Here is an 18638-nt window from a genome sequence, read left to right as displayed (position 1 = left end):
ACCCAAATGTCCTCCACTGCAGAGATGCATCTCCCTGAAGTTCAGGTTAATTTACTCATAATAGAGCTTGATTTCCATTTATTTCCCCCCTCCTATTCTGTCTAGCATGTAATGATGATGCAAGATCAGATTCCAGCCCCTTTTTGACCCAATTTGATGTGTCCTCCATCATGCTTCTACACACAGTGCTTCAGGTGCTCGCTTACCGTCTCATACAAGTTTGAGAGATCTGTATCGCACTTGGCTCATTTGTCAAGTGCCACACTGACTCCACTATGCCCCCACCCTCATGCTACCACCACCACAGATGGGAGTGTTCCAGTGATGGAGGCGATAGGTAAACGTCCACTACAGCTCATTCAGCTTATAGATGTGCCATCAGACCAAGCCTGACAACTTCATCACAGCCTTGATAAAGAAAGAAAAAAATGCACCACTAGTAGGTTGTGTTTTTCTAGCTGCATTGACAAACTATATAACTATATATATATATATAAAAAACTAGCTGTTTGAACAATAATATCCCTTTTCCAAAAACTCGTTATGTTATTAAAAGTGAATGAGGCCCTATGTAATTCTGCAGGTGTTCACACATGCATACTAGATTACCAGTGGCAGAAATGGGTTTGTAAGTGAAACGGTAATGCCTCGAGCAGCCAAAGCACTAAGACCTCCCACCCTCCCTCCCCATAGGTCTAATGCAGTCTGCATTTAGTGCTGTTGAAGCATTCATGCTCCATACATGTACTGTTTTCCAGTTCACCATATCTATGTGCTGAGTGAGACATACACTAGTCTCTGGACTAGTAGGATTGAACTCCGTTACTGTTTTTCTCTATTTTCCTTTCTTATGAAGTGTATATTTGAATGTTGAATGAAGTGCTATATTCTTTCTAAGTGCTCGGAGGATTTAAAATACGTATTATACTTATTATCAAAGTCATAGATATTGAATTCAGCCAGTCAGATTTAATTCATGTGAGATGCATTTAAGAATCACCTTGCCTTTCCTAAATCCAGTCTTTGATTTGTGGCACTCTTTTATTTTGTAGGTTGGGTGTAAGTGACGCTTCTCCTGGGTTGTGAATCAGGAGCTTGAGTCGGGGGGATATTTCTGAGGAAATCCATTCGCTGTGTCAAGACGCCAACATGAGTCAAACTCAGTAAGTAAAATCGTCTTCCTCAAAGTTTGTGGAGTTTGTTCTTGAGCACCACCATGGCGTTCGAGGTGCACTGAAGATTATCATTGTGTTTACACTAGAAGTGCAACCTGCTGTTGTTCCCTCATTCCAACCATTTTGTGTGAATTTCTTGCAGTCCACATTGGATTTAATGCCACGTCTTTGTCTTTCAAGTCAAAGGTGCCCTCCCTCTTTCATATTAGATACCGGTGATCAGCAACTTCTCTGAGAGACCCGGCCACCTTTATTATAGCTGTGCAAGTCATTCAACAGCAACTTTTCTGCCTAGTCTTCTTTCCTTGATTCTTGCAAAGGCCTGCAAGTACTTGCCAATTTGACTGGGTGTAGGCTTTGGTGAGATAATACTACGACTACAATTTAATTTACCTTGGAAAATAAAAATGAAAACCTTGAACTGGTGAAAACCCTCACTGCTACTTCACTGGTGCATAAAATGTGGAAATGTTGACAGTACACCCCCAAACTCTGCGCTCCTGATAGTCATTGTGAGTCTGCTGTTGACAGTTTCACTGGGGAGCTCCTTCGGTGACCTTACACATTACATCAAGGTTAGAGCCATTACGGCTCCTAAATGACTTGCTCCTTGTTTAGACTGTCACACAGCCAGTCTGCCTCAGGTCACAGATACACGCAGCTTTTAGTTTGTCTCGGTGAGGGGGCACAATGAGATCGGGGACATGTCAGAAATGCCACCGTGCCCACCACCCCCTTGCCTACCCCCCTACACGTTCTGTTGGCAAGTGACTTTGAGAGAGAATCAGCAGGATAGAGCTGAGCTGGGCTCTGGGGGCTGCCACCCCCACACCTCACACACACACACACACACACACACACACACACACACACACACACACACACACACACACACACACACACACACACACACACACACACACACACACACACACACTAATATTCTCACTCGCAAACATATACACACTCACTTGCACACACTCTCTCTCTGTCTCTTTTTCTGTCTCTCACACACACACACACACACACACACACACACACACACACACACACACACACACACACACACACACACACACACACACTGCTCATCCCCAACCCCCCACTAAGAACCTGTCCAGCGGGCTGCAGCCTCTGCCGGTGTCTCTTAGCATGCAGGAAGTGGTGTCCACATGTCATATTGTCGTATTAATAATACCTCCCTGGGAGGTCCCCACATGGCTCTCTGCATCCCAATAACAGCACTGGCTGTGGTTGTGGTTGTGGCTATGGCTGTAGCACAGGACAGAGGAGAGGAGGGGGGATGGGCCAAGGTGAACGCAGAGTGGGTCTTCCAAGCTGAGGACAGAACCAGTGACAGAGCTGGTGGTCAGGAGAGCTAGTGTTTAGTGCTGCAAGCTACAACACAGGCATGTATCTGAACCATCTTGAATCTCCCATTGCCGTTGATTTAGTTGTTTGAGACATACCCTTGTCACACGTTTTGAATTGCACACTGTTACAGTCAGGTGCGGTAGTGCTGCGCACCAAACATCACTGGATTCACAACATGTTGGGCAAATACGCACGTATGTAGTAATCAGTGTGACCATAGAAATGCTGAATAACAGAACAGATCAGTAAAATCCTCCTCGAATTGATAATCACTGAGGAGTTTGTAGCCCTGAGAGGTCATAGTCCTGCAACTGCTTATTGGGAGGTACAGTAGAGAAGGAGAGGAGAGGAGCGACACAAGGCTATAGTCCATCTTGTGAAATTGTGACATTGTGTGTGTGTGTGTGTGTGTGTGTGTGTGTGTGTGTGTGTTTGTGTATGGGTGGCAGTGGTGGGTGACTGGTGACAGGGAGCACCCATCATGTTGGTGTCGCTCAACTTTCCTTGTGCTTTGGTGGAATGAAACCCTCACGTGGGGTTTTATCAATTGATTTCCTCCCCTTTGGGCTGGCGGAGGGCAGTAGATCGGCTGTCACCCTCTGCGGTGTATTTTCTGAGCGCCCTCGGTGCCAACGGCAAACAGAATGAGTCGCAGGTGACAAATGACAGGTACGTAAATGATATCCCACCCTGTGTAAGGGTGCACATTTATTGGGTTGGTATTTTATGTCCTAAAATTTAATGGGATACGTGATGAAACCTGCAGCGGCTTTTGTCGAAAGAGTGATTTTACACACTGCCTGCAAACCCAGTGTGATTGTCCAGAGGAAGGATTTTTAAAGGGTGTTCGAATGACAAACTCAACCCCGCACTAACAAACACCAGTAAATATCTCTGTGGAATGAGCCAAACAAAGATCTCCTAATACTCAATGAACTAGCTGTAAGCTCTGGACTGGCGCATATCGGAGGTGCTGGGCGAACAACAGCGCTTTGCGTTCGCTTTTATTTGTTGAAAGGCTGCTCTCTGTCCTCGAGCCCTATTTGGAAATGTTTGTGTGTTTCTTTCTAGTCGACACACAAGGAGAATTGTGTGTGTGTGTGTGTGTGTGTGTGTGTGTGTGTGTGTGTGTGTGTGTGTGTGTGTGTGTGTGACTGCATGCCTGTTTATGTCTGAGTGTTTGTAAGTGTGCGCGCACAAGCACTTACATACACACACACAGATACACACACACACACACGCACATACACACACACACACATGCGCACACACCCTGAGGAGGCGCGTGTGTTTGAAACAGGTCAGCTAGCATTTAGTCCTGTCTTTTCTTTTTAATGAAACCTCTGCGTTCTAGCTGGAATGAGAGCTGATGATTGCTGTGTCCTACTCTCAGGAGCGCTCTGGAGGAATATTCTCTCTCTCCCCTCTGTGTTTCCAGAAAGAAAAAAAAAACGTAGAAATAAAATCCTCCCACAGACAGAAAAATAAGACAGCAGAGCCGTGTAATGTTACGATGCATTACATAAGTTGCTCTGCTCAACAAACCAAATGTAGGACAGCTCGTGATGTACATCTCATTCTTTCACAGCAAACCGTTTGTTGGAAAGGGCCGTCCACTAATGGTGTCAGGGCTGCACGGCCCTCGTAAGTGGTGTGGTCAGGAATCGCACGTATGGTCGCTGTGAATAGGACCTGACAGCTGAGCTTTCAGTTCCCCAACAGACCACTGGGGGCAGCGCTCCAACAGAGGACCCCCTGGTGCTGACCTGCAACACTCAAACATAATGCAGTTGAAATGTGTGGATATGTGTGTGTGTGTGTGTGTGTGTGTGTGTGTGTGTGTGTGTGTGTGTGTGTGTGTGTGTGTGTGTGAGAGAGAGAGTGTGTGTGTGTCCGTGTTATAGTGAGAATAATGTAATTACAGAGGGCCCCTCTGTATGCATCTCTAATGTTATGTAACTTCATTGTGTTTACTGTGGTGGACTACGCTTCAGCCCTGGCCGTCGGTGCTGAGGAGACATGTTGCGGGCTAACTCGTGCTGATGGCTTGTTGCTTGAGTGCTCTCCGCAGCATCTGGCTCTGAAAGGCTGACAGATGTTGCTAGGAATGTGAGAGCCGCGACCCCTTCACCCTTTTCACTTCTCCTCGTACTTCTGTGTAGGTGTCTTTACGGCTGCAGAACGTACGTGCCGGGAGATTACATTAGTGATTAGAGGCAGTCTCAGGACCAATGACACCAGGCCCGAGCTGCAAGGCACCAACTGCACCAAGACTCAGGACGCTCTGAGCATTAACACCAGTAGCCTTCATTTTGCATTGAACGGAAAGAAGGACTTCAGAAGTTGTCATGTTGTATATTTCGTCTTCTGTTTATTTTTGTTGTACCATTCTGTAAGTAGAATGTTTTGCATAAACATTTGTAAAGTCGTTTTAAGAGATACATAAAAGACGAAAGACAATATTGACAAATAAATAAATAAAGACAAAACACCTAAATTCATGACAAGATGAGCTCATTTCATACACTGAGGTAATGCAAGGTGCTTTGTACAGACATCATAAAAATAAATGAATTATGAGGGTGTCATAAAATGAAAGCAAATAATTAAAAAAGTCCAGCCTGCAGTTCATCCAAACACACATTGAAATAAGTGTTTTAAGGCTAGATTTTAAATTAGCCAGAGTTGGGGCAGATCTAAGATCTTCTGGCAGTAGGATCCAGTTCTGGGGAGTATCAGCTAATTTCTTGCTCATTTCAACTTCAGCTAGTATTGTTTTTAATAAGAAACACTATGAGCAGTGCCTAAAGACTTCAGTAATCTACTAGTTATTTATTTCTTAAGCATGCTGGAAATATAATTTACCCAGTTGAGGGTAAAAAAAAGTATAAAGTTACAGCACTTTTAAAATGTGTTCTTTCACTGGCCTGAAGCCAGTGTACGGAATGTATTAAAGCTGCAATGTGCTCAGTTGGGGTTAGTTAATGTTCTTGATGTAGGATTCTGAAGGAGCTGTGTATATAAAATGGTCTCGTTGAGAAGAGCCATTCGCAGTGGTCCAGGTGATAAAGGCATGAATTACTAGGCAGCTCATGAAATCTCTTGTTCTTGCTATATTTCCAAGATGGCAGAAGTCTTATTTTCTTATTGATTTGACATGAAAACTGATGGTTATCTTAAAGTATTGGCAGTATTACAATTTCTGGCCTGCTTTTTACATTTCAAAGCCTCCTACTCAAGGTTAATGGTAAATTTTCTCCCGTTGCTGTCAAACAGAATGATCTCTTTATCATCCAATGAGCAGGGCCAGTGCCTGAGACCCTAATATACATTATAGTTGTTTTTTCATACTTCTACCTCACAGTGCTCAGGTCCCGGAAGTGTGTCATTATGTAGATATAGTATATAGTCTTTATATGTGTGTTTTATATATGCCTGCTCTGGTGCAGTGCACTCTGGAGTGTCGTCTCAACTGCTGGCCTCCCTTCGGCAGAGTGAGTCGGCCCCTGTTTAAGCTGCTACTCCTGGTGACGAGGAGGCGCGATGTGCTGTGTGCATTAGGCAATTCTGTGGGTGCCAATCAGGTTTAGAGGCTTTTAGAGTGAGGAGCTTTGACAGGGCTGCGGACAGCTGAGCTGGGCGAGCGTGGCGGCTAAGCTAGCGGAATGACAATGACTCCGCGGCGGCCCCCTCTCTCTAGTCCGCGCCAGCCCGTGCTGAAGCAGCATTTCATTCCCCCCCCCCCCCCCCCCGGTGTGACAGACACGGATAACTCAATTTTTGAAGCCAAACACACTGGCAACATAATCACACCTGGAAAGTATTAGTTTATGGGCAGAGGCGGTAGACGGAACATTAGTTGTTTGAAAAGAGGGGCCTTGCAGGCAAAATCTTATAAGTACATTAACGGGGGGAAATCCACAAGGCTAGTGTTTATTGATTTCTCTTTGGAAATTTGGTTTATTATCTCGTTTTAATCGTCTGTTTGGATCTAGGACTCGGAATTGGTCCTTGTGTTGGTTAGTGCTGCATTTTAGAACAGGCATTAAAACTGTCAGTATGTTTGGTGTCCTGCTAAATATTGTCTGGGTGACACCTAGTGCAGTGTAGAGGAGGGCAGTCATTTACCTCTGTCTCGAGATGCGTTTCATCGTGTCATTTTATTTGGTTAATGTTGGAGAAAATGCATTTGGAAGAAAAGGAAGTGAACTGGAAAATGTAATTATGAGTGGCGGCCTCCAACAGACCTTTCCGAGGAGTGGGACGAACTGCGGAGAGCGAACTGCCTCGTGCAAGCCGAAGTGATTTGTCAAAATACGCGAGGAAAAAGAGTTACTCCGACACAGCATTTCTGAAACCATGACTAGAAGTATAATAGAAATCCAGATCTTTTTTTCCACCCTTCCTCTTCACTTTAGGATTCATGTCTTTTTTTTCTTTGGTTTTTACTTTTATTTGTTCATGTCTTTTTTTTCCACTGTGGGCGGGTGGCACAGTTTGTGCAGTGCCCGCTCCGTAATTGACCTAACTCTGCATAACATGAGACTCTCCGTGCGTGAGGGAGATTCAATACCCCCTGTCCACGCTGGGATTGCATTCCGTTTCGAATTCTGTCGAGGCCAGCGTTATTTTTGTGCAAACAAGATTGAGCCTTTTGCTGCTGGAGCATGTGTGCTTGGGCAGCACTCCTATTGAGGGAGGCGCGGAACACATAACCCCGGCTAGAAATGCTCTTTCGATGCTTGTGGAGATTAGTGGATCCCCTGCACTGTCCTCAGTCCTCCGGGAGCTAGCTCCTTCAAGAAAACGCTGTCTCCATGTTTGCAGGATAGGACTGGCCTCTTCTAACACTCTCTCTTTCTCTCTCTATCTCTCTCTCACTCTCTCTATCTCTATCTCTATCTCTCTCACTCCTCTCTCCTCCTCTCCTTGTGCTTCCCTTGGTGCAGCCTAATATAAATGCTTTATATAGATTTTTTTGGCTGTGGATGGAGGTCACCTCAATAGTGTGCAATCATTTCTGTTCCCTGGTCTTACCTGTCCGAGTCCCCTGTTTTACGGTGTGTTATCTGGTGAACATTGTGCATGTGGTGAACCTCTCCATTGCATTTATATAACAATGTGCATATGTTTTTTTTTTAGCATATCGATATCGATCTCTGGCTAATGCAGACCTTAATCATATGAAGTAGTCAATGCTGAGCAGCAAACAAATAAGGAAATTGTTAGCATGCATTAAATTGCTTCCCTCAGAGGTCTTACTTATTCTTGTACTCCTCCCCTGCCTCCTCTGGTTTTATGTGCTGTAAAACATGCACCTGTAAAAAGGGTTTTACTGGAGGCTGCACGCTCGTCTCTGCAGGGTGTTTTATTTTTATATTTCCATTGATCTGACCCAGCTGATTTATGGCTGTGCCGGTGTGGGAACATTTGGGGGCCAGAGGGGCGGACGCCTGTTAGGTGGCGCTGGTCAATCCTTTGGCAATGATTATATTCGCCTAGGAAATGTTCCCCTTCAGAAGACAAAGCCGGTTTTAATTGCCGGTGCCGACTGCATCTGCATTATTCATACGGCGCCATGTGGTGCACCCGTATTGAGCCGGGGTGTTAATGCCGAATTCCCGGGTGCACAGTTAGTTCCAGGCAAGTGCTACTGATTGACAAACAAATATCTTTACAAACAAATGCAGGGATTTTTAGTTGGCTGAATGACCAGCACTGTGGTCTTGCTCAAGGTTACGCAATGACGGTGTGGCATACTCATAGAGGTATTCTATAGACCAGGAGAGACTGAGGAAGTACCTTCCCCATTCATTTCAATGGCCCATGATATGGTAGCTATGTCCACTCAGGAAGTACCAAATTGAGCGGTGTCATCTTTAAAGACGTCGTCCCATGGGTGCTCACTTCCGACACCATTTATATGAAAAAGCCAATTAGGTAACACATGACAACAGACACAATAGTGACTTTGAAAACGACCAGCTCAGCAGAGTTTAGTGAAGGGCACGAGCCTCCTCACGCATGCATGTTGACAACATACTTTTTTTCAGAATAGAGTTGTTATAGTTAAGGGCGGTCCCTTCTGCTCATTTTCAGTATTCATAATTACATTTTTGGGGTCTACTAGAATAGGTTTACATGCTTCAATGATCAATGAAAAACACATACACTCACTGAGAAAGTCAGATGAGCCAAGTGTGCTGTGACTGGTCAGCTGTGGGCAATAATTTTGTCATTGGTCAATAAGGATTGTGTTACAATGATTGTGTGTCATCATGAAACAGAGAGAAAAAGTGGTTCCTGCGAGAGAGAGAGAGGCAGTGCTTTGGCCTTTTGTAACTTTGCAGACAGTTTACATGCACAAAAAGCTATATGAAAGGGAAAAATAGAAAAACATAATAGGTCCCCTTTAACGAAAACGAAAACTAAAAAAAAGTTTTTTTTAAAGAAAAGTAAACTAACTAAAAACTAAAATGAACAATGGCACACAAGCTAAAACGAAACGGTGAGATTTGGTTTCCCCCCTTGATTTGCACCAAGGTTGCTACACCACTTTGTCCTGTTCTGTTTGACTTCTTGAGAGACACTGGTCTAATAAAAAGGACCAAAGATGAATTAAATAATTTTTTTCAGTTTCTACAAATCAAGGCTTTCTTCATAATACCTGAAAAACTAACACTAAACCTAAATAAAAACTCAAATCAATTCCTCAAAAGACAAATAAAACTACTTATGCGCTCGTAAAAATAACTAAAACTAAACTGAAATAAAAAATCAAACTGAAATAAATAAAAATAAAAACCTTTGAAAATATAATATCTTCCAGGATAGCGATATAGGAGACTGGCTTCTGAGATTTGTGTTCAGACTAATGCCTTTTGGCCCATACTATTATATATAGCCTATATACAGTGGGGAAAATAAGTATTTCAACCCCTGCCGATTTCACAAGTTTGGCCACTTGCAAAGAAATGTGTGATCTATAATTGTAATGGTAGGTGTATTTTAACAGTGAGAAATAGAATATCAACAAACAAATCCAGAAAATTGCATTTTATAACATTTATGACTTTATTTGTATTTGATGCAAAAAATAAGTATTTGAACCCCCAAGCAAACAGCAAGAATTCTGGCTCCCAATGACCAGTTATGTGCCCAAGAAGCAGACAGCACTCATTAGGCCTAACAAGGTACACCTGATCTCAACTGGTGACGTGTATAAAAGAAACCTGTCCAAAGAATCATACTTCACACCTTCAACCTTCACCTTCAACCACCACCATGGGCAAGACCAAAGAGTTGACCAAGGACGTCAGAGATAAGATTGTAGACCTGCACAAGGCTGGAATGGGTTACAAAACCATCGGCAAGCAGCTTGGTGAGAAGCAGACAACTATTGGTGCGATTATTCGTAAATGGAAGCAACACCAAACAACTGTCAATCGCTCTAGGTCTGGGGCTCCATGCAAGATATCCCCTCGTGCGGTATCGGTGATCATCCGAAAGGTGCAGAATAACCCCAGAACTACACAGGGAGAGTTTGTGAATGATCTCAAGGCAGCTGGGACCACAGTCACCAAAAAAACCATTGGCAACACACTACGCCGTAATGGTTTGAAGTACTGCAGCACTCGCAAGGTCCCCCTGCTCAAGGAAGCACATGTACAGGGCCGTCTGAAGTTTGCCAATGAACACTTGAATGATTCTAAGGTGGATTGGGAGACAGGATGTGGTCAGATGAGACCAAAATCAAGCTCTTTGGCATCAACTCGACTTGCCGCGTTTGGAGGGGGAAGAATGCTGAATATGACACCATCCCCACCGTCAAGCATGGAGGTGGAAACATTATGCTTTGGGGCTGTTTCTCTGCCAAGGGTACAGGACAACTCCACTGCATCGAGGGGACTATGGATGGGGCCATATAACGTGGAATATTGGGCTTGAACCTCATTCCCTCATTCCCTCCCATTGAAAATGCAACCTTAAGGATTTGGAGAGGATCTGCAAAGAGGAGTGGACCAAAATCCCTCCTGAGATGTGTGTAAACCTGGTGACCAACTACAAGAAAAGTCTGATGTCTGTGCTTGCCAACAAGGGTTATTCCACCAAGTACTAAGTCATGTTTTACTAGGGGTTCAAATACTTATTTTTTGCATCAAATGCAAATTAAGTCATAAATGTTATAAAATGCAGTTTTCTGGATTTTTTTTGTTGATATTCTGTTTCTCACTGTTAAAATACACCTACTATTACAATTATAGATCACACATTTCTTTGCAAGTGGCCAAACTTGCGAAATCGGCAGGGGTTCAAATACTTATTTTCCCCACTGTATATAGGCTATATATATTAAATGGTGTCATGTAATATATAGGTGACGTGATGATGACTGTGAATAAAGAAATTCATTGTAGCATCTTCTTCTGGAAGTTAAACATCCTACATTAGCACCTATTAATATTATTATTGTTGTGTTCTGTACAATATAAATACGTCTTCATTTAATTACTGCATGTGTAAGACCTATGCAACAGAACATGCTTCTTATGGGAGGTTAAGTAGTAAAGGCAGTACTTCCACAATGCTCTGTTAGATTGCGTTGGTTTCAGGACAGTGTTTTTGGAGTAGAAATTCCATTGTGCCCCGCTATTGCACTAACTGCAGTTCACCTGCATGTAGCCTAAGGGTGTGCGCTAACTTGATTTATTTTGTTTGGCTTCAGAAGGATGCAAATGTTACACATTGGGTGTACAAAATATCTTATAGTTTAATTACTTTAATTGCTACAAAATATTACCCTACCAGCAAACCACGGATATAAGCTTGCATGGGATAACATTTTTAGCGGTCAATTTGGATGCTAACTGACTGAAGGTAACCCTCCACATCCTGAGCCCCTGAGCAAACTCACATACTTCCCCTCTTGTCCTCCACATCCTGTGCTTGCCCACTTCCTTCAGCCTCCTAATATTGTGAAGATACCTAATAATCAACTTCGCCCACTGTAAAAAGATAGCATGGCTGTATTTTTCCACTCGTGGATATATCTGTATGGCATCCTAAATCACTGTTCCATACACTTACTCTTACTCTTCATTCCATCTGATGCCATCCAGCTGATGGACATGTGGAGGAGCCTGGCCTTCCTGTATGGAGGCATGGATCACGCTCGCTAAGTGTGCTGCCCCTTGACGATGGCAACATGCCAATGTAACGAAACTCAGCATCTGACGGTCATGGTTGCGCATATGATTAAAGAGCAAATGTGATTTGGCCGCTGGAGAACAGTTTGCAACTGTCAGGGGCGATTATAATCTCCGTGGCGGGCAGCGTCGGGAGCCAGGTGGCAAACGTGCGGGCGAAGCCAGGGGAGGGGGGGAGGGTGGGTCGGGGCTGGGGCCGAGGGGGTCGCCTCCACACCTGCAGACCACAAGGACGTCAGAGTCAGTAAGAAAAATAGGCAAACTTGTCCGAGCCCTTCTCTTATAGCTGTGGATCTGAACTTCCAACTTTATCTGGGTGGGGGGGGTATATTATTTCTCTGCTTTCTCTATTTTATTTGTGTGTGTGTGTGTGTGTGTGTGTGTTATGTCTTCATTTCATGCACTTACTTTAGACCACAAGTCTTGATATGGTAATTTCATCAACAGAATGTTATTGGAATCTAAGTTGAAGGAAAATGTCAGGTATTGGTTGGTCACTAGCCCTTGGCCCAACCCTTGAACCCAAGATCACAAGAGGCAGACGATGCGTTAGGTTCCTTAAAGGCAGAATGAGTAGGATTTGTTGGTTGCTGTTTGTAAACACACCATTCAAAGTTGGCCCCTCCTCCCCTGCTCAACAAGCAAGAGAGAGAAAGAGAGAGCAGCAGTGGTTGAGCGAGCTAGAGACTGAATGAAGAGAGGGCGTTAGCGAGAACAAAGCAGTGATGCAGAGAACTAAAACATTATTTCCTGATTGTGTCACGGCGGTTACTTTGTAAAGTACAAATAAACACGGCCAGAGAATGCAGCCAGCACGCTTCATCCTCCCATCTGCTGAATCTAGTCCACACATGCGAATCTGATCCTGAATTGAAATCTTACCCAATCATTATCCTAGTGATTATTTCGCACAGTGAACCGCTCCCAGAAATGAACGGTGCCATAAGATCGGGCTCCCTTCAAAGAGCCGTCATTCCCATCACTGTCCGCAATTTGTGCAAATAAGCAAAATATGCAGCATGTTGAAAAAATGAGCGAAATAAAAAATCATGCGTTGATCCCGGAATCGCAAAAAAAAAAATGAAGGGACTGATTTATTCTGTTTGAGTGTTTACTCTGTGTGAGTGTGAAGTCATAGTTAGACGCAGGTTTGAGTGCACTTCCGTCTGTGTTGAAAAGACTTGCCTTCACTGCTGAGGGTATGATGCCTCACATGAGGTAACTGACTTGAGGTTTCTCATTCAGATGCAAGGAAAGGGTTTGGTCTGTGGTCAGGCCCGGTTCGCTCTGCCCGCCGCCGCCACCGCATTGGTTTTCAGTGCCATGACCACGGCAAGCTTCAAGTCACACATGCCCTTCCTTTTCAATTACCCGTACTGAGGGGGCTGTAAATGTCATGCATTCCTTTCCATGAAACATTGAGAGAGAGAGAGAGAGAGAGAGAAGGGGAGGGGAAAGGACAGAAAAGGGAAAGAGAGGAGACAGTAATCTGCCACCACTTCGTCTCGTAAGCTGAAAGGTTGATGGAGGGAAATAAGAGTGGAACCTTTGGAGGAAATATGTTAAGTAGGGATTAGTCACGACCCAAAAATAAGGTTGGGGATGTTTGACTTTTTTGCACTGACTGCATTAACATTTGCGAGAGAGGGTCAAGCTGGAGGTCTAGCAGGTCATCCTGCCCTACGCGACGCTCTCGTCAGATTTACCAGAGGCTTACTACGAGCCTGTGCTTCCTTTTGTTGCCTCCTTCTGTTAATCAATGTGGCCCACTCGCTCTCTCTTACACACCCCTTTTTTCGACTGTATCTCACTCTCTGCCTCCTCTCTCTTCCCTTCTCACTCTCACTCTCTCTTATCCATTCTCTCTCTCTCTCTCTCCCTCTCTCTCCCTCTCTTTTTACTCTTGGACATTATTGATGTGTTCGCGCGCTGAAACAGGCCCGGGATGTGTGCCAGGGTGAGACGCCCACCCACTGTCTCCTGTCCTCTGTCCTCCCCTTGTCCTTCATTAAGACGTTCGGGGATCATATGTATCGATTCTATTAAACAACACGCTGTGGGTTGAGGATCATTACTCTATCCATCACTACTGCATAGTGGCTCTTGCTGAGACCGGTCTGTTGTAGTCGGAGAAAGAGCAGCTACACCTTTTTTGTATTCTGCTGCTAGTCTTTGCTTAATGACTAAGCCTTTGTCCACTTTGCTGTAATGTATACCGTGATGATGTGATAGCCAGTTAAAGTGCAGTGCAAGTAGCATATTATCATCAGGGAGTTTTGAAGAACACAAGGCCCATTTGGCTCAGTTGGCACAGGTGTACATTAATTGCATTGTTGGTGCCCGAGATTGGAAAACATAGAGCAATTTCAGGCTGAAAACGTGAGACGAATCCTTTCACCTCGTCTGATCCATCATGGCGAACTTGCTTGGTATTGACCCTGACTTCAGTGTCACATTCATCTCTTGCTGTTTCGCTGCAGTTTGTTGTGCTGCTCACAGGGGAGAAATAATAAATAGTGCACAGCACACATAAGACTGTGAGTACACTTCAACTCCGCTCTCAAACCCGTGCAGCACAGGGACATGAACTGCCATATTCTTATTTTACAATTCATTTCAGTGTTGTGAAGACATTGCCTTTTCCACAATTAATTTTTTTTGGGCTGATAACTCCATTATTTTTTAGGTGTCTTTGATTCTCTGTCCCTATTCCCCTCAGGAAGCCCATCTGTAGGTAACCCACATGAATGTGTCAAATATTGGGATTCTGTCAGAGGCAACACGGTGTATCGCGTGCTTTGGTCCTGGCTGCTGCAGTAGATGCTCCTCCCTCTCATCTCCTCTCTTTGTTTGTGTTTTACACTTGGTGAATCACATATTGATGGAACACGATGCTCGATGAACCTCCTTTGAGTCGGTATCCACAATGCAAAGCTGTAATTTGCTCCCCTCTCTCCAAGACATATTCCCTTATTATTTTTCTGAGTGCTGCGTCTCCAGCAGACCTTTGTGAGACGGTCGCACCGTCCCGAGGAGAAAAGGTTCCATTTGCTTTTCACAGCCGGATTGTGTGTGTGTCCTGCTCGCGTATGAATGTATTTGTGTTGTGAAGGGGAACTCCATCTGAAATTGACTAGTTATGTGGATGTCCGTGTGTATGTGTGTGTGTGTGTGTGTGTGTGTGTGTGTGTGTGTGTGTGTGTGTGTGTGTGTGTGTGTGTGTGTTTGTGAGTACATGCACTTTCCAACTGCAACTTCCAAAAAGACTTGGTAATAGACAAAACAGAAGCAAATGAAGAAAAAAACGTCTTCATCAGTTTGACAACACACGTGCTGCAAATTCAGACAACACAGAAGACATTAGAGAAACGCACACGCTTGGTTTTTATTTTTTATTTTAATTTTTCTTGTTGTCACGGTTTGTGACTCATGAAGTTATAGCCAGCTTACATAGCATGTTTCATAATTAATTGTGTGTATTTCATCAGGTTATTTGAATTGGCAGGCTAATAATAAGCAAAAGGCCAACTAGGTTACCAGCAGATATCTGCAATAATATCTGAATCATGCGACCACAATGTTATAATAAACAAACACTACTTACATTTTGGGTCATTTTCCTGCACCACCGATGGATACCCCACTTTAATAACGTCATGAATCACAAACTGTGGCAATAATAAAAAAATAAAAGCGTGTCCAGACGTGTTCATCACTTTAAAGTGTCCTCTGAAAACACATCCGTTGTCATCTGGTGTAATTGCAGCGCATATATGTACTGTGTTGTGTTGTCTGAATTTGCAGCACATTTTCTAAATGCTGTGCATATGTTGTAAAGATGTTTTCTTAATTTGCTAGTTTTTTGTCTATTTGCTTGTGTTTTTTCTATAAGCTGCAGTGCGTTGAGCTCCCTGAGCCACCGTACTATCCATATGATTAGAGGTTGTAGTGTGATGATGTACTGTAGTGGTTGTGTTTTGTAATGGATGGAATTCCATGTGAAATAGATTTATTTTGTGTCCCACTGGCGACAATTCCTTCTCCTGGTAAAAGATGGACGTAGTGCAAAAGAAAATGCTTTTGTATGTGTGTGTGTTTGTGTGTCCTCCCCCATCCCCCTTTGTCCTCTTTAGCTGAATTCATGTGTGTGTGTGTGAGCCTGTGTGTCTGACGTGTGACCTCCTACAAACACATACACACACACACACACACATTCTGATGGGCATCCGCTGTTGTCCCTGCAGGGCCCCTCATCACCAGGCGGCTGCGTCGGACCTGGAGGTCATCTCCCAGCAGGTGGAGGAGGAGGCCCAGTGCATCGCTCCGGTCCAGCTGGTCAGCTTCGCCTACAGGGACCTCCCGCTGGCTGCACTGGACATCTCCCTGGCTGGATCCCAGCTCCTGTCCAACCTGGATGAGGAGGACAACAGGGAGGGGTACGGAGGACGAATGGGATGGGGGAGGACACACACACACACACACACACACAAATACATACATACACAAACACACACACACACATACACACACACACACACAAATACATACATACACAAACACACACACACACACACACACACACACACACACACACACACACACACACACAAATACATACATACACAAACACACACACACACATACACACACACACACACACAAATACATACATACACAAACACACACACACACATACATACACACACACACACACACAAATACATACATACACAAACACACACACACACACACATAAATACATATAAACACACACACACAAACACACACATAAATACATATAGTACACACACACACACAGACATAAATACACACACACACACAAACACACACATACACACACGCACACACACACACACACACACACACACATACACACACACACATACGCACACACATAAATACACACACACACACAAATACATACATACACAGATACACACACACAGACGAAAAAACACATACACACATACACACACAAGACTGTCTGTCTCTCTCTTTTTCTTCTTCATACACACACACACACAGCTAATCTGGTTTGGAAAGCCGCTGACTAATTAAGTCTGAAGTGTGTGTTCTGTGTTTAAAATCAGACTGTTTTTTTGTTCAGCTTGTCAGGGACAGGGCCAGAAGTAGGAGCAGTGTCTTGTTTCCGTATGGTGCCTATGTCCTCCCTCTGAGCATCTCACCCTAGGACCGTATGACTTTGAGCATCTAGACATATCTAGTTGGAGGCAGACCCAACAGCCCAGCTCCTCTTCTCCTCTTCTCCTCTCTTCACCTCTTTGGAGGAGAGCAAAATGTGGTGAAGCAGTTTTAATGGGGACTGCTCACTGGTTAATAAATTACACTTTCCGTCAAATTCAGCTCAATGATACTCACATTCTTTTAGTGTTTATATTATTCCAGCTTGCCAGCAACATTGTTTCAGCAGCACGGTAGGGAGGGGTGTATTATACAGGGCCTTCAAATAGTTACTGTGATAGTTTTTTCCCTCAAAGTGTTAAATCAGGTATGACTGCGCATTGTGGAATTGTGGTGCCTGCAGAACACAATGCAGGGGCATCAGACTACAGAGGAATTTTGTAGGTGAAAGGCAGGGTGAGAGGTCTGCAATGTGACAGCCTTTGCTTTGAATGTGAACATGAATCCCAGCCACAGAAGGGTGAGGACAGAAATGTGTGTGAAAGGCGGTGGGTGTGGTTGGAGTATCTGTTAGTAGTGGGTGGGGGAGCTCCAAGTATTTGCCAGGGCGGGAAGTCACCGGATTATTCCGGAAAAACAGTCTTGTGTACAGAGATGGTTCAAATACCAGGTGAAAGGTTTGGTGAATGATTCTGGGACAGTAACACAAATGTAGTTTGTTATCTAGGGGCTTTTTTTATTATTAAGTAACTACATGCAATGCACTCCAATAAGTCGTCCATCAATGTAATCATGTCTAGTCAAGGCTTACACCTGGTAATGAAACAGGATTGCAGTGATTTACAGTCATTTCCACTCTTGTCTCTATACCATGTCCACTTTTTCAAAACACTTGACACATTCATTATATCAGTAGACTGTGTGAACTAAACTGTCAAAATACAGCATACTTCCATCTACGTTGATGTAAATTTTGTCCGGTTTTGAAATGAAAGTTAACTGTTTTGAACAGAGTATCTAAATGTCTGCAAAACTTGCTGTAGTTGCACAGAGCTTTGCTGGTGGTGAACATTGACTGACATGGCAAACCATGAATCTCAAAAGGTTTGGTCATTGACTGCCTTTTGTATCTAAGCAATGCAAAAGCATCCACACTATAGTTCACATAGTCTACTGATATGGTGAATGTATTAAGTGTTTAGTTCACATAGTCTACTGATATGGTGAATGTGTTAAGTGTTTAGTTCACATAGTCTACTGATATGGTGAATGTGTTAAGTGTTTAGTTCACATAGTCTACTGATATGGTGCATTTGTTAAGTGTTTAGTTCACATAATCTACTGATATGGTGAATGTGTTAAGTGTTTTGAAGACGTGTGTATCGCATTGAGGCCAGTGTGAAAATGATTGCAAAAAACTGTAAGGGAGATTATTGCAGAAAATGTGAAGTTCATTAAAATTTGATTCCAAATACAGAGACGGACACCATGGATCAGCATTATGGCTATACAGTGGACTTCTAGTGGTAGTATGTTGTGTTGTTATTTCACTTACTGAATTGAACTGAAAAGCATCTACCCATCTTTTGTTCTACTATATCAGAGAAATTGTATCATATAACATATTTGTCTGGTATCACCATAAATACTGTAAAGAGGTGTGATACTTTTTCTTTCTTTTCTTTTGCAATGCAGTATTAAATTATGCAAACATAGAGGA

General features: G+C 43.6%; 1 protein-coding gene across 1 annotated transcript in view; it reads left to right on the top strand.

The window, feature by feature from the left end:
• The window catches only part of tmem266 (transmembrane protein 266), a 59399-nt gene that overhangs the window by 2157 nt on the left and 38604 nt on the right, over positions 1 to 18638 (top strand). Inside the window, exons 2-3 of the mRNA XM_031564464.2 lie at positions 1053 to 1163; positions 16000 to 16191. Of these exons, the coding sequence (XP_031420324.1) occupies positions 1150 to 1163; positions 16000 to 16191 (206 nt within the window). The 5' untranslated portion in view covers positions 1053 to 1149. The remainder of the gene's footprint in view (positions 1 to 1052; positions 1164 to 15999; positions 16192 to 18638) is intronic.

This window comes from Clupea harengus, chromosome 3 (assembly GCF_900700415.2).
Source record: "Clupea harengus chromosome 3, Ch_v2.0.2, whole genome shotgun sequence".
Taxonomy (NCBI): Eukaryota; Metazoa; Chordata; class Actinopteri; order Clupeiformes; family Clupeidae; genus Clupea; species Clupea harengus.
This window is presented reverse-complemented; position numbering and strand designations above follow the sequence as displayed.